The sequence below is a fragment of the Amblyomma americanum genome, chromosome 1, assembly GCF_052857255.1.
Source record: "Amblyomma americanum isolate KBUSLIRL-KWMA chromosome 1, ASM5285725v1, whole genome shotgun sequence".
In the NCBI taxonomy this organism is placed as follows: domain Eukaryota; kingdom Metazoa; phylum Arthropoda; class Arachnida; order Ixodida; family Ixodidae; genus Amblyomma; species Amblyomma americanum.
In genome coordinates this window covers 111288624-111305369 of record NC_135497.1, presented here as the reverse complement: position 1 = coordinate 111305369, position 16746 = coordinate 111288624, and the positions used below count along the sequence as shown (strand labels likewise).

At 42.4% G+C, this 16746-nt stretch overlaps 1 protein-coding gene across 2 annotated transcripts in view; it reads left to right on the top strand.

Annotated features, from left to right (window-relative positions):
* LOC144113460 (transmembrane protein 208) overlaps positions 1 to 15074 on the top strand; it is a 51832-nt gene extending 36758 nt beyond the window's left edge. For both annotated transcript variants that reach the window (XM_077646544.1, XM_077646545.1), the window contains exon 6: positions 13253 to 15074. In XM_077646544.1, coding sequence (XP_077502670.1) covers positions 13253 to 13378 — 126 coding nt within the window. In that variant the 3' untranslated portion in view covers positions 13379 to 15074. The remainder of the gene's footprint in view (positions 1 to 13252) is intronic.
* Positions 15075 to 16746: the final 1672 nt, after the last annotated feature.

The following is a 16746-nucleotide window of genomic DNA, read 5'->3' as shown; positions in this document are numbered from 1 at the left end:
GCCACAAAAGCCATTTTTATACTTTAAAAAGCCAATTTTGAAACATTAGCAGGTCTTTATTCTTAATTAGAAGCCTCCACTTTTTTATTGTGGTTATATACCACAGTGGAGTCAATACCAGTTATACCAGGGTAGGTTACATACTACTGTTTTGTTTTATTGACTGCAACTCTCCTACTGAAAATTCAGGCTGGATAGGTGCTGCAAAAAGAGGATTAACGAAGCCGACATATTGCCCTGTTAAAAATTTTACGTTGTTCAGACTACTATACGTATTTTTTTTTTTTCTATTAAGTTGCTACATGAAGTAACGGTAGATGCTGTGCTACATGTCTTTTTGCCTCTGTACATTTATCTTCACATGCCCTCTGGCAAAGGCCTCTCTGTCAGTCAGCCCGTGAAGCTTTTGCAGGTGCTTATTCACAGTGGTTTCGTGCCTCACTGTTGTGTGGTGACCAGCCCTTTTTAACAGGACTGAAGTTGCTGTTTTGTTGCTCAGGGGCAGTTTACTCATGAATCAGACCATCACAAAAACCACAGTGCTTTTGCTAAAGCTGTGAACTTTTTCATTTGTCATAAAAGTGGAAATTGGATTATTTCAGTCATTTCAATCATCAATAAATCATCAGTCCTATCTACGTAGGGTAGTGGTACAGAAAGCAACGGTGAGGCCAGGAAGGGCGCACTTAATGTCTTTGACATGGTGGCATTCAGAGAGCAAAGGTCGTTTCACTGCACAGGCTGATGGCTGAAGTGCCTTGAGTACTGGCCAGAAGACATTTTACTTTCAGCCATATTGACTCAAGACATTTGCAATGAAAACAAACTGGACGGGTATGATTGCATGACTAAGCGGTGGAAAGCTATAAGGGTACAATGGGTTGCTTAACCAATCAATTTGCATTGCGTTCATTGGTCAGCAACCCCCATAGATTGCTGTCAGTTAGTATAAATTGGTGAACATCAAATGCTCACTCGCCTCCACTTGCTGCTCAAATAACCAGACTGCAATCATCAATGTGCAGGATTGCTGGGGAAAAAAAGTCAGTTTATAAATTTTCAGTTCGAAAAGATTGGTAGACTTTTAATATACACCGACCTTTTAACATTAATGCGCACTTTTGTACAAGGCAGTAATGGAGAAAAATACTAGTTATTTAAAACTGATGCTGTTGGCAACATTGTGTTCACACTTTGGCAATGGCTGCCAGAGATGGCACTGTCATTACTAGGTCTCTTCGATTTGGCTGCACTTTCTGCACCAGTTCAAGGAGTGCAGCACTTTCGCATTCGTTTTTCCAGTGCAGCGCACGCCCGCGGCACTTGCATCTTCGTTTTGCAAAAGTACCAGACTAGTGCAACACGAGTTCTTGGCCAACTTGCACTCTCCCAAGTGGAAGTGCAGCTGAAGTGCAGCAATATGGCGGCACCCATGTGTAGATAGGAGAAGCGAAGAAGATATGGCAGTGGTCTCTAAATTAAACTATGTCAGTTCTTTCTTGAAAGGAGGAGGTGAAGAAGTGTTCATGGTGTCATAATTTTAAACCTGAGCAGCCAAGTCGATCCCCAAGGGCGGCATTTCAGCGCATATCCGTAAATCGTCTGCGTGTATACATGCAACAACACTTTTTTTTCTATGAAACGACTATTTCCTGGGGCTGATTCATGGCAATACTTCCTTGGGATTTCTTGCTTGAAAATACTTAACGTAGTTCGGGATTTTGGCACCCGTTGATGTCGGCGGCACGCGGTGAGCTGTGATTTGGTAGCGACGCCAAGGCTAGCAGACGACCAGGCCTGAACTCGTCCATTCGTTTTGGAAGCAGCCACTACCAAGCTGCACTTGAACTGACGCTGCACGCTGGTGGCACCGCCGCGGAACTCCACGGAACTAGTGCAGTGAGTGCAGCCAAATCAAAGAGACCTACTCTGTCTTTGCTTGCTAGTGCAGTGAAAGGTCGTATATTGGTAGCCATGATTAAAATGTATTTCTGGTAAGTGCAGTGTCAATAATAGCAATACATGGCTAACAACACATGGCTGCAAGAAAACTTTGTGCAGCAAGTTCTCGTTACCAGTGGCTAATTCTTGTTCTGTGCGGCTTTAATAAACTTTTGAATTCTTAGTGGTTTTCTATAATGTACTTTGCAAGATGGTGGTGGTCCCTTAGCAGTCGCTTAATGTTCATTGAAAGCCGCCGCGGTGGCTCACTGGTTATGGGGCTGGGCTGCTGACCCAAAAAATGCAGATTCAATCCCAGCGGCTGAGGTCACATTTTGATGAAGGCGAAATGCTTGAGGCCTGTGTACTGTGCGATGTCAGTGCATGTTAAAAACCCCAGGTGGTTTAAATTATCCGGAGCCCTTCGCTACAGTGTCCCTCATAGCCTAAGTTGCTTTGGTACATTAAATCCCATGAAACCAAAAAAAGCTAATGACCATTGAGGTAAAAAATTCTGAAGAAGTCAGGAAACTTAAAAGAAAAAGGAAGGCACTTGGCACACATCATGTATAGCTGAAGTTGTACCTTTTATGAGTGATAATATGGACACACAAGATTTTCTGCTAGAAAACTTTATTAATATATTAAAAAATATTAAAAGCTTTGTTTTTTGAGCTTCCCTACTCAGTTGCAAACAAAGGCTGCACTTTTCCTCTGCCATGTGCCTTACTGGCTGTTCCTGTTTTTTTACTTTTCTGTATTCATATGACTTTCTAAGGACTGTGGTCTAAGCCTGGGGTTCTCAAACTGGGTTCTGCAGTTGCTTGGACTGCTTTTTGGGGTTCCCTAAGCACCAAAATCGATGCATGCCTCAACCACCCCCTTTCCTTTTACTCACTTTGTTTTGGAGCTAATCACACTGTAATTGTTCATTGCAGAATTTTTCATTGTACAGCCAGTTATTAATTGAATTTGGGTATTTCTTGAGGTGCCATGTGTCTGCATAGTTCTCTTTCTATGCATGTTGGGCAGGAAGGAATGAAAACCAAGACATGTGGAGTCCCTCAGCACCTTTTCAAAATCGTTGGAGCCTTGATCTCAGCTTCTGTAGTACTACACACGATTAGTTTGAGGCACTGCATGAAATCTACATCTCTTGATGTTCTCTTGGGCAGTATCATTAATGTTTAGAATATTTGGAATAGGGTGCAGTGCAATAGATGGCAGACAGGCCCATTTACTTACACTTGTAGAATGTCCTTTGATCCTGCTGTTTGTGCATCACAATTCTTCAATTAAGGAATGATGGCATTCAAAGCAGAGTTCATGTCTGCCTAATAGCATACTCCTCTTTAGGCATTAGGTGCATTCCAGCATGTTTGGCTCATCTGAAGCTGTAGCCTCTGAAATGGCCAAGACACATTTCTTCATCTGTTGCCTGCTAAAAAGTATGATCGTAGCACTGAAAATCTTCTTCGGGACACCATATTTATTCATGTAATTTGTGCAACCCTAATTCATTACCTGGATTTCTAAAAAAAAATTTTCCTTGTACATTTTACGTTACCTGCGGCCCCAGACCAACAGCATGCACGCACTTGCACGCAGTTGCATGCAAGGCAGGCTTGGGAACGTAGGCGTTGGAGCACTGCACGGGCTCCGGCTTACCCGAAAGCCCTGGCGTGGCCTGGGAGCACAGCAATCTTTTGCCAGGCCTGCATGTGCAGTGAACGGGTAGTTTCACTGAACGCCTGCTTGTTGTGTTCTCAAGGGGTCAACAAATAGCAGGCCAAGACAGTTAGAGCTAGTTTTTAACTATTTTCAGAGTGCGAACTTATTAATCTTCGGTAATATGTTGTGCAAAAAAATGCATTCTGTTTAGTTAGTGCAAAAATGTACAAAAAAATGAATACAATACAGAAAACACAAAATATTTCAGTCAAAACACCATATATACTATCTGTATTCCTTAAGGGGAGATGCGAGTCGAAAAATCGGCGTTTAAAAAATTTTCAATTTTCTGTTTTTATTTGTTTTATCATCTTTGAACATCCTACTTTCATGCGACAAAATATGAAAGCAAGGTTTGTGCGAGAAGTTAGTTGAAAACGCGTCTAAATGACAGACAGTGACCGAAAAAGTTGCGCGTGCTGCCCAATTTTGGCTATCTTTGAGCTGCCGCCGCTCTGTGCAGCGGTGCCGGCTGCCATTGTGGCCACTTGCAAAAGTGGGTTAAGCCTTCCGCTTTCGACTGGCACATCAGTCAGTTTCGTATTTTCACGGTAAAATATGAAGAAAACGCTTTTTTCCCGCGTCTTCCGAGCGCTCCTGTTATCACGTGACGCGAACCCGAGGCCGCCATTGGTTGTCGCCGTGCAGTGGAGCCACCCCAGCACTTTCGTATCTGCTCACGTCGGATCCCCTCGCACGGCTACTGAGCGTTTGTTTTCATTATCGGAAGTTCAAGTTTTCGATGATGAACAACCTAGCAGAAGCGAAGGAGAGCCACGAACGCAGCGGATGCTGCAAGCCCTCTATGCCAGCAGAACGGCAGCATGCCTTCTAGCGCTGCAAAGTCAAGCACGTCTGATTTTATAAGTGACACTTTTGACTTCGTGAGCGCGTCATAGAAGTAGTTGGCAGCATTCCGGGATGAGATAGCCTAGAGCAGAACCGGTGCAAGTGTCGTTATCCGTGAAGTTGAAGTGCTTACCAGACTTGTTAGTGGTGCCATGTGCAGGGCGACGTGCAGGAAGTGCGAACTCGCGGTCATTGAGGTCAAAAATAAGCGGAATGGTCTCGCTTCTCTCCTGGAGCTCAGGTGTGCAAATGGAGCATGCCGAGCAGCAGCAATTTCTGCTGTGAATACGTCTCGACGCACTGATACTGATAGCCGTGAAGGCAGCGACGTGGAGCGGTGCAGTGGAAGCCCTCGGGATAGTTTTGCTAGCAGTGTGAAAGCGGTGCTCGATGTGCGTTCGATAGGTGTTGGACACGATCAGCTGACGAGCTTCTAGTCTTGTGGGCTAGTGGCCAACATGTTGAACTACATTACCATCAAGTTTCATGTGATTTGAGGGAGAATTTCGGCATCCAACGTACAAATAAACTTTCAATTGAGTTTTTCTCAAATTGGTGTTTTTACCCATTTGTAAAGTTTGCACACACAATTTTTTCCTCTTGTACTTGTTGGATCACAATGAAATTTTGCACAGATGTTCCTTGGTGTGCATAGAGTGTGGAAATCTTGTTTATATATTTAGTCTCACCATATTTTTATAAGAGCGTCATACTAACAGACTGAAGTGCAAAAGAAGATTCCCCCTAATTTCCATGAATTGCTTGGCTGACAAAGATGCAGACAAAAATAATTTCACCTAGATTTAAACATTCTGTGGCTTGTAATGAACTACCCAGAGTGTTTTAAAATGCTCTGTAATAATGATTACTAAGAAAAATTGTGCACACAAAAAAGGAGTTAAAGGAGTATAGACACCTATATTCTGGGTGCGTGGTTTCTTTTTTGTAACGATGCGTAAGGCCTTATTATACATGGACTACCACCTGGTATTCTCCTACGACGGCTAAATAATTTATAATCGCATTACTTTCTCATGCTGTTTCGGTTTCGGTTTGAACAGCCAAATGAGCATTGTGATGTCAACGTGTGCTTAAAGGTAACATGAGACATGAAAAAACTGCAATATAATCACTGCTTCCACATTCGCTCTCACGTAGAAGAGAGAAGGTAAAAGCCCCGTTCAGATGCAGCTCATTCATAAATAATGACAGCTGCACTGCTTCGCCTGTAGGAGTGGCAAAGGAAGCTCGAACTAACTAGTGGAAATGTTGAAACTCAAACACCATTGAGATGGCATCAATGGTGAGCATGGTTACTGAGTAGACACAAACTGACTGGGGAAACAGTTTTGGTTAGTTCGGAGACTACATTTTAAAGACGCAGAGTGGAAGAGATGAACGTCAACATGGATTACAGGACAGGCGCCAACTGAAAGCTAGCTTATTTCGCGCAGCGACAAACATGACAAGGAAGACTGGAAAGGGAGCAAAAACACAGTGCACAGAGACGTGAGCACAAGCGCATACACACACATGCACACTCTTGTATAGCTAAGCTTACCGGCTTAAAGCGTTAATCAGTGAAAGCTACTATAGCTTTGCTTTAGCCATTTAGCGCAGCCCATCATTTGGCCGCGGAATCTACATCATCAATCATAAGAGAAAGCCTAGCTGTGCTAATGTGAATCAGCAAAATTTGGTCTGGTGGTTGCAGGTGGTGGTCATTGAATTGAATTAAATTGAATTCAAATAATTAAGTTACATGAATTCACTAACTTACGGCTGATGCTGTAGATTTCACGGTAGAATGCTGGGCTGTATGGGTAAACCAAAAGCTGTAACAGACATTAGAAAAGGATGGTTCATAGCAGCACAAAATACATACACAGATAGTCTATTGCTAAACACTGCATTCCATCACTGTGTAAACTCCTAAAAATAGCTGGCAAGCTATTGGCATTGTGAGCGCCAGGCAGGTGGCACAGGTAAATGGAATTTGTAGCTCAAAGCTGGCAGTGATAGGCACGGCAATGGAGTTTAAAAGATAATCGAATGAGGTTGGGGCTGAGCGAATGCAGGGGCTTTTGTGCTCGGTCTTTTTGTTGAATTTGCTGTCTTTCGAACTCTCCTGTTTCTTTTTATGTAAAATAAATGCTAGTTGCCAATGGGTGCTTGTATCGTTTATCCCACTCTCACCGATCATTCCTCTTGCACTGTGCACCTCTAGGCACAGACTAATGGAAACAGGCAGGTATGGTGCAGGGACAATGGCACTGAATGAATAGTTAAGAGGCAAGAAGGGGCAGCCAAAAACCTGTTGCCATTCAGAAAAAGCGGCAGTAATGGGAGACTGAGAGGAAAATAAACAGGAAGTTTGCTGGGCCTTTGAACCAAGACAGGCAAAACCTCAGCTTACTTCCATATCACTCTGCACAATCTGACCAGGTCATTTGGCTTCCTTCCCACCTTTCTAGGTTATAAATAAGGCAATAAAATGCTTTAAAAATGAGCATGCCCAACAGAAATTGGCGCTGAGAGGCCCATTTAAAAGAACGGTAATGTTGACCATATTCTCCTAAATTTACAGCTTTTCACTCATCGTATGCTTTCTAAATTTACTATAATCAGATACAACTTGAGTCTGCAGTTAACCTCCGCCTAAATTCAGCACTGTCGCACAGCATTCCTTCAAGACAGAAACATAGTCCGTTAACATTTTTCTTGTTACCTAAAAAAGAAGCTGACTGCCAGACGAAATTATAAGGCTGAGAATTTTGGTGCCTCTGGCCTGTTTGATATAATCAAACGTCAGAAAGGTGGCTTCGTTTACTGTTAGGTTAGTCAGCGAAGTAATACAGGACACCATCGACCGCATGTTTGATATAATCAAACGTCAGAAAGGTGGCTTCGTTTACTGTTAGGTTAGTCAGCGAAGTAATACAGGACACTATCGACCGCAGCAGTGGCCTAGTGGTCTGAGCATCCGCCTTGTATGCGGGAGGTGCGTGGTTCGATCCCCAGTGCCGTCGGGTACTCACTGGGGATACAATGGGTACAAGCTTTCCCCTGCCTGCTGCTCGGCTTCTTAAGGTGAAATGCTTGGGAAATGACCCCACCTTGTGAAATGAAAATTACCTTGTGCCATGGCGCTCTTTGGCCAAAGCTGCCCTTGCATCATAAGAAATTCATCTTCATCAATACAGGACACTGCTAACCATAGCCCATTGTTGCCTACTGCAGTTTATTTTTTTAAACAAATTTTATCCTACTCTAGTGCACCCTTTCTCTAACGAAGTAAATTTATGGTCCAAGGAAATGGCTTGTTCTGTTCATTTAGACCTTTGCTTAGTTTACATTGACCAAACAGCCTGCTGCAGTGGGTTAGTATTGTTTGGCTGCCGCGTCCAAAATGCAAGATTGCTGTCCATCAGCATTTTGATCGAGGTGAAGTGCACTATGTTGCCCTTGTGCTGTGTAGTGTCAGTGCAGCTCCACTCCAGCATCTTTTAGCGACAGGCCATGCAATATGCAATGTGTTGCATGTGTGAAATAAAATTTGTTGGAAGTTAGCGCTCGTGTTGTTCGTTTCTTCTTGCGTCCTGTCCTACTCTGCTCTGTATTCTCTCGCTATGATCATGCACCAACAAGCCAAAAAAGCCACGCTTTTGAACTACAGCATCTCTTGTAGCCCATGTGGAGCTCACATACCATGCATTGACTAAACGGACCAACATGTAAACAGTCACTTGCTTGAACATCAATATAATCTGCAGAAAAGGTATCGGTTGTCATCTATGGATTGTAGCTGAACTGGAATTGTAACCCCTAGCAGACTTGGACGAGTCAGGCTTGTCATGACTCTTAGTGAGTGTGGCTTGCCATGTGTTTTCTGACACTTTGTCCGGTTCAAGGCAAATAGGACTCATGCAAGGCATTTCTTTGGTTTGCCAACAGATGGCAACACAGGTACTACATGACAGTTTTGGTACCAATTTAAAAAAAAATGTGTCCGTTAGGGGGTTGAAAGATGCAGCATGCTCATCATCATCATCATCATACCCTCTCAATGCAGGGCAAAGGCCTTTCCCATGTCTTTCCAATTAACCCTGTCCTTTGCCGGCTGCGGCCGCAGTATCCCCGCAAACTTCCTAACCTCATCCGCCCATCTGACTTTCTGCAGTGCCCTGCTATGCTTGCCTTCTCTTGGAACCCACTCCGTTACCCTTAAGGACCAGCGGTTATCTTGCCTTCACATTACATGCCCTGCCCAAGCCCACTTCTTCCTCTTGATTTCAACTAGGATGTCATTAACCTGCGTTTGTCCCCTCACCCACTCTGCCCACTTCCGGTCTCTTAACGTTACTCCTATCATTTTACTTTCCATAGCTCACTGCGTTGCCCTTAACTTGAGCTGAATCCTTTTTGTTAGCCTCCACGTTTCTGCTTCATAGGTGAGTGCTGGTAAGAAGCAGGGAAGTACTTCAAAGATAATTATGTCATCTTGTCTTCGTCTGTTATCACTGACAGTAAAATGATTTTGCTGGCTGCAAAGTTGCATGATGTGTGAGATCAGTTTTCTGGATGTTGATAGTGGCCATTGTTATACATATTTTCTCTTCTGTAATATTTCTCTTTTCACCTCTGCGACCACAGCGGTGGCCAAGTGGTTGAGCATCCGCCTCGCATGCGGGAGGTGCGGGGTTCGATCCCCAGTGCCGCCGGGTACCCACCGGTGATACAATGGGTACAAGCTTTCCCCTGGTCTGGTGCTCGGCTTATTTAGGGTGAAATGCTTGGAAAACGGGTCTTTGACCCCACCTTGAGAAAAAGGAAAAATACCTTGTGTCATGGCGCTCTTTGGCCTTAGATGCCTTTGCGCCATAAAAATCCATAATCATCATCTTTTCACCTCTGCTTTGATTTCTTCTGTTCACTTCATTCTGTCTTTCCCGCGAAAAGAAATACTGACAATGCTTTTCAGCAAGCAAAATGGTCAGAAAAGCTGATGGTGGAAGGTCAGCATCACACATGAAATAGTGTGGCAGGTGGATAGTGATACCCTCTCTTGACGTGTTGAGATCTGCGTCCATATTTTCATCGTGGTGGCTGGATGATGGAGGCGTGTCGTCATATCACTGAATATACTTGTATGAGTATGCTTTTAGGCATGGTTTTGCATGTTTTTGCATAAGTGCGCGGAAAAGAGTATTGCTACATCTTATGGGTCTGTTTTACAACCATATCGATTCTTTAGTTTGCTGCCATTGTACAGCGAGCAAATTAACAAAGGCAGAAACAAACTAAAATATAATGTTGTAACTTGGTGTTCTCTGGTTCTGGCAGAGGTTGTGAGTATTTGCTTGGCATCCTGTTTAGAGCTGATTCAGCTCTGACACTCAACACCCATTTTTTTTTTTTTTCTGACTGGCTAAAGATAGCTGTGCAGATTTTGAAACAGTTTTTTGGAATATTGTCACGGACCAGAAGACGACGAAGTGGGGAGTGGCACGGCAGGAGCGCTTGCGCTAGGCCCACCATCGCCATCTGTCATGTAGTATTGTCTTCACCGACTTGCCATCACGTAACAATATCTCAGCATAGATAAACACTTATTGGTGACCGTAATACTTTCCTTGCAAAGCTGCTCTAAGTAAATATGTAAAGGATCAACTCAGCCCTTTGTCCAGAGAAGTTTCTGTTCAGAAAAGCAGGCTTCTTTCAACTGTTGAGAAAGGCTATTGATAAACAGAATAATTTACTTCTGAAAATTATTGTGAAAGTTGATAAGCAAAGTTGTATTTTTCTTTCTGTACTTATTCCATTGTACTAGACCTGTATTTTGTAGTTATTTCATTTGTTCTGTTTTCATTACTGTCACTATAAATTGTTTCCATTTTTTGCCCTGTTGGCTTTTCTATTTTACTCCTTTGTTGTTTGCTGCTCTGTTACCATAGAGGAGGTCCCAATACTTTCAGGATGTTCTCATGAATATTTTGTAGCGAAAGCTACATTGCCCATGAACTTGCGATTTCGCTGTGGCAGTGCTCCCAGGAGGCACAGAGACAGACCTTGAGCCGTTGCCTAGCAACTGCCGCAGCTGGGCTGACGCCGCGCCATCTGGCATGACATCACACCGCGCACCTGGAGCCGCCCTTACCCTTACCCGCCCTTATGCGCTTAACCACTAATCAGCTTATTCGGTGGAGAAATATATGGGGGCCACTGAAACCCCGCACACTCGCTGAATAATAATAAAAAAAAAACCTGTGTCGAGGCTGGAAATTGAGCCAGGGCCTTTGGCGTTTGAGGCGGAGACGCTACCACTCCGCCACAACGGCTCAAGGTTTAATCATGAATAAAGGCGCATCTAGTGAATGCACGGGTTTCATATATAAACTCTTCCTATCCAGAAGTCGCCGTACTTTCGCTGCGTATATCCTGGCCTAACTGAGCTAGGCCATCAGCAATTTTTTTCTCTGCTTGTAAAAACAAGGTGCCAATAAAAACATATTGTGATTCCTATTTAGTGCAGACAGGAGGTTTGTGATTTTGACAAAGGAGTTTGGAGCACATTATGTGTTTTCAGCTCTGAAGCAGCACTACCTTCTAATGAATAAAAACAAATCATTTGGCTGATCAAGCTTGGAAGTCTCTAAATACTCTTTGACACATGTAAACTTAACAAAAAGGAGTTCTGCCATCAAACTTTTCTGGTGCCGTTAACAGAAGTCCTGCTCACAGTTATTTGAGCAAAAGTTTAAGCTTAACACTTATTCATGCCGTAGTTTGTTTGCTGTTTAATGATGTCTTTTGAAGAGCGTGTTCTTGAGAAAACAAATATCAGAAGATCATGGACCATGCATGCAGCAAGCTTAAGGCCCAGATGGTTTAATAAACGTAAAAGGGACAGTCTACTGCTGAAACTAGAGACAAGTATAAAAATATTGGCATATTCTTGAAGATCTTTCCGTATGTTGACAGTAGTGAGGGGAGAACTTTTGGTTTTGGCATAGGTTTGTTTTTACAGTGGTAAAGAAAGTCTGGCCAGAGTTTACAGCTACACCGTGCTATGTCACCTGGAGTTGATGAAACACAATTTATGAATAGGACTGAGTGCAGTACATAATGTTATTTTTCTTCAAGAAACATCAGATGCCTTAATCGTTTCTTCTTTTGCAACTAGCCACTGTTCCTTGAGCAGTTTAAAGCTGCTTTCTCATCATCTCTTAAAATGGTTTGAAAAGGCAGACCACTGCTGAAAGTGGCACTGCCATTGGCCAAAAACGATTGCCGGTATTCGTGGTAGAGATCAACAGTCTTATTTCATTGGTAGTATATTTAAAACCACCGTAGGGCTCTCAGTTACAATTTTAACAATGTATACATGTGGGTCGATGTTATGTTCATTATTGCCGCTGCATGCCGCCTTGAGCACTTCAGGCGTTGTGTATAAGAGTTGCAGAAAGTTACTGTATTTACTATATACTGTGTACCTGGTGTCGGGATTTTAGATGCCGACTTTCACGAAAAGGCAAAATTACCATGTGGAAAATTTTGGTTTTAAATTGTTCTGCCGTGTTTCTTGGCACCACAGCCAAGTATCCGTTTATTTGGGCAAGGAGCTTTAGTCTGTTGAAAAAATATATGTATATATATTTGATAAAATTGAGTAGGCTGCCCCTTTAACCCCTTAAGGGTTCATGACGACCTCAGCTTGTCACAAGAGATCATAAGTCATTGGTGTGTCACTGCTTTTTAAATGGCCTTCAATGACCTATGCTTGTCAAATGGTGTTTTTACATTTAAAACCTAGATGGCAGCACCCCTTCTTTCACCCACGCTTCCACTGAGTAAGTGCTCTCACTAGATGGCAGAAGGCATTCCTTGTGTGTTGAAGCTTAACCTGTTAGCATGAGATTATCCTTCTTTTTCAAACAAACAGCATCATCCATGCGGCATAATATGGAAGAGTGTTATCTGTCTCCAGTCTACAATAGCCTGGAGCGAATCAATGGATGAATATTACAGTTTGTGTATTGCTATTCAAAACCAACCCTTTCTTTTCGATGTTCCAAGAGTGGACCACACGTAATGGCTAATAAAACATTATTCTGTGTCGTAAAATATTTTCGCTAATATTTTTTTGTTTTGAACGTGTTATTGTAGCATTTCACGTCATTAAAAAAAGTATCGGCCATTTAGTACCCTTTTTTTTTGTGAGCCCTTAAAGGGTTGTATAGCTGTTGTTCGCAACTTCAGCAAAATCTTGCACAACATTAATATGATGGGTCCACATGCCATAGTATCGTTTTCTCAGCTGTAAAGTTGCAGATCTTGTGTGAAGTGTGTAGTTGATGTGAGTTCAACTAGAGATAACTGTCCAGTGCACTAAAGAGTAGCAAAACTTTCTCAAACTGCCCACTGCACTAAAGAGTAGTAAGGCTTGACTTTCTCAAGTGATGTTTATATTGAACAATCAAAGAACATAGTTACAATGCACATATTGATATCAAAGGTCACCTGACATTTATCACTGTGAATGTTGTTATTCACATGTTTCTAATCATGCATGTCAAGGCTCAAGAGTCAGATTGCCAGAGAGGCATTGGAAGCAGAAAGGATACAGTGCAGAGGTAAAAGATGTGCAAGCAGAGAGGCAGAGTTGAAGGTGGCAAATTATTAGTGATGTGGGTATGCTAGCTGTTTTTGATATGGAGTTTTATTACCACAGGCTCCTGGCTATGCATTCTACTTACTCTGGGTCAACGTCTTGGGACCTTGGTTCTTCCAGCCAGCCCCTCCAGAGGTGGATGACAAAAAGCAGAGAAAATTGGAACGCAAGAGCAGGCGGCACTGAAAGATTCACATTGTCTTAGATTGATCTTTGTGCGAGTACAAAGCAAGCTGAATGTGGTTTTAATGATGACATTATTTGAAAGGTGATACTAGGCATATGCAGTTTGTAAATTGCAGTTTCTTTTTCTCTGAAGTCATGATATTGTCTTCAAGTAGTGAGCTTAAACTCCAGGACTCAACATTGCTACAAAGAAAAGTTTGGCTGTAAAGATAAATTTCTTGTAGGAAGCAAGGACAGTTTTATTATAGCTCTTTTTCTCCGTGTCCTTTCACTAGTTAAATTAATGCAAACATTTTAGATATGAGAATAAAAAAACATCATAAGCAAGCTTCATGTGCAGTGTTCTGACAGGGATAAATATGAGGTTTATGCGTGTGTGTGTTTTTTCGACTTTCCATCAATAGCAGCCCCAGCACAGGTAAAACAGGAAAATGTTGCTAGTTATGATTGTGCTTGTATTATGGAGCTGTCACACAGGCACGTTGAGTCCTGATCGAGTCTGTTACTGATTGAAATTTTGAGTGCACCTGACTTGTCACACTGCTGCATGTTTTCACTTGACTCTAATTAATAAATTGGCTCGCTACTTACCAGGTGGCACTGCATGCATATGCACTCGTATAATTATGGTGAACAAGTAGTTTGTAATGAATTAAAAGTAAACAAAACTGCTTTCGATTGAGATGTTGGTGTGTAATTTTCTAATTATATGCAACAAAGCAGTGTGGCCACTTATTAGTATATGTTTGAATGTTTCTTGGGCTTGAAGACAGCGGTGGCAGCTCCTTTGGGCGGATCAAAAGTCTGAAATCACGTTTGAGAACCAGCTTGACGTCGCACAGGATCGGGCTCAGTTGTGACTGAAATGGCTTTGTAGCAATGTGGGATCAGCATTGAGTTAAATTTAATCAGCCTGATCTGGGTCAAAAGCGCCCGTATGATAGCAGTATTTAATGCTCAGCTTTAGAACCTTCTAGGCAGGTCATTTCCTGAGCTCTTCTCTGTGGCTGACACCCAAAGCAGTGATGGCTTGTGCCAATTGTTTTTTGATAAATTGTGGCTCAGAAGATTGGCTTCTCAAGGCCTTCTTAAAAAATTGTGGTCCTGCTTAGCCAGTACAACTGTTGCTGTTTTTTTTGGTTACCACTTGTAAATGGGGCTAGGGTCTTCATGATGCTTGATGGTGCTGAGCTGGATTTTAATGCTGTAGCAGCCATGTCGACTCTAATGTGTGAAGTGCATTTTTTCTCGGATGCTGAATGCTTTTTAATGCATTGTTTTTTACTTTTATTATGCTGTATGGGTATGCATTATCTTTAGTTTTGTTGAGATTCCTGCGAGTGTTTTGAATAATGTGGTGAGTTGAAATCTTTCATGAAGGTATGAGTTGGCAGCTAACAGGTGTTTAAAATGCACCAAGTTATTCTTTTGTGCCAACGCTTCACTGAAAAAGATTGCGGACTTCAAGAAACAAGTTTCTTTACTTTGCTATGCATTTAATAAGAGCGGTTTCTAGGTTTGGGATTGAAAAATGTGAACCGGTGCTGCGTGTATACTGTGTGTAATTAAGCTTGGCATCGATACTTGTGCATGTTAATGCAACTTTTTAAAGGCACATGCATGTACCCCTCAGAGGAGCATCACTCTCAGGTGTGACATACTGAAGAGCCTTGAATAAAAACAAACTTCTCTGTTAGATTACTTTGTAAAACTTTTCGTGCACTGACTGTTCTGGAATTACTGGAACTAATGATATAAAACCATCTGTCATTGAACTGTCTGTCTAAGTAACAGACCAATTTGGCCCTAGTTTTTTTTTTTTCAGCAGTTAATGAAAAACTCTAGAATGAAATACAACAGCCATTCTACAGGGCATTTGTTGCCTTCTTGATGCATTCTGTCCTTCTCTGTTTGTCGAACCATATCACAAATGCTCAACAGTGTTGCAAGTGCAGAAGTTGCCCAGCCAGGAATTAACAAGTAAGTTGACCAGCTTGCTGCATAGCTAGCTTTGTGGTGTTAGAATAGGGGAGGTGTGAATGGGCCCATCCTGCCACAGAGTGCAAGTGGCGAGAGCGTAGACCAGACTTCCACCGGCCGCCAAGATATGGCACGGGCTTTTTTTTTTCTCTATTTCATTTGGTGCACGGTCACGTGGTGCTGCAACTATTGCCAGTTAAGTAGCATATTTTATGATCTGCTGAGCAGCAAGTGTCAATCTTCATTCACGAGTTAATTGGCCTCAAGAAGGGGTGTTCAGAACGCCCAATAGAATCCTCCATAGAATGTATTGTGCAGAAAGCCTTACACAGTCTCCTGAATTCAGAAATTTTTTTAATATCAGGTGACTTATTTAATAACATGGATGCATTTGCTGTACTCAACTATTATAAGGTTTGCAGTAGAGTAAACTTATCTAACAAGAAAAAAATTTGAGCTTAAAAACTGCTCAATGTGGTTTGTGGCGTACACCAAGGTAGTTGCCTATTCCGTTTTGTTGACAGTGCGGCGTGCTTCCACTCTTTATGCCATTTGGTGACAGAAAAGCAGAACACATGTCCTCCGTTTTTTTTAGTGCTGGAAGTATTTTCAAGCACTGCATAGTGAAGACTGGACTAGCCACTCTTCCTGTCACTATGTGGCGTTTGCAAATGCTTCCATTGGTCAAGTGACTAGCCTGAACACAAACTATACTCAGTTGATTATTAGGGTAGCCAGGAACCCAGCAGCTTCCTTCACGGCTCTCGCACACATAATATTATTCGGACCATGCAAGTTTAATGGTGAAAACTACGTGCCCATCCGCCAAGACATCACTAATTGACAGCGGCGGCCGCCATCTCTCTTGTCTGCTCAATGCCCGGATAGATGGATGGAAGGAAGGAAGTTAACAGCGTCCCCTTTGAAATGGTGTGGGGACGGTTGCCATCATGCGCGGCTTTTTTTATTAAAATTTCTTTAGCGATATTATAAATAGGTCTAAAAATTTGCCATTTTCTTAAAATACATTTTTAATCCTATACCTCTAAACTTATGTCACTTCTCTGCTTTTAAGCCATCAATCTTCCAATTGCTTTTTGCTAACTTCCACCGGATTCATTCGCATGACCATTGTTATCTCTAAACCCTAGGCCCTAGGGCCTCAGGGAGAGTGACTGCCTGCATCGACGTCTGGGTGGTTACCATCACACGTGAGTATAAGATGTTCAGTTGCTTATAATGATTTACCATGCACTGCACATGTGTCACCTTGATCAAATTTCTTTTTGTAGCTGTGCACACTGAGATACCCTGATCTACCTTCAAATAATGGGGCACTGCCTCTTGTGTTATCATAGAACGATTCCTTCCTGATCTGCCTTTTTCAA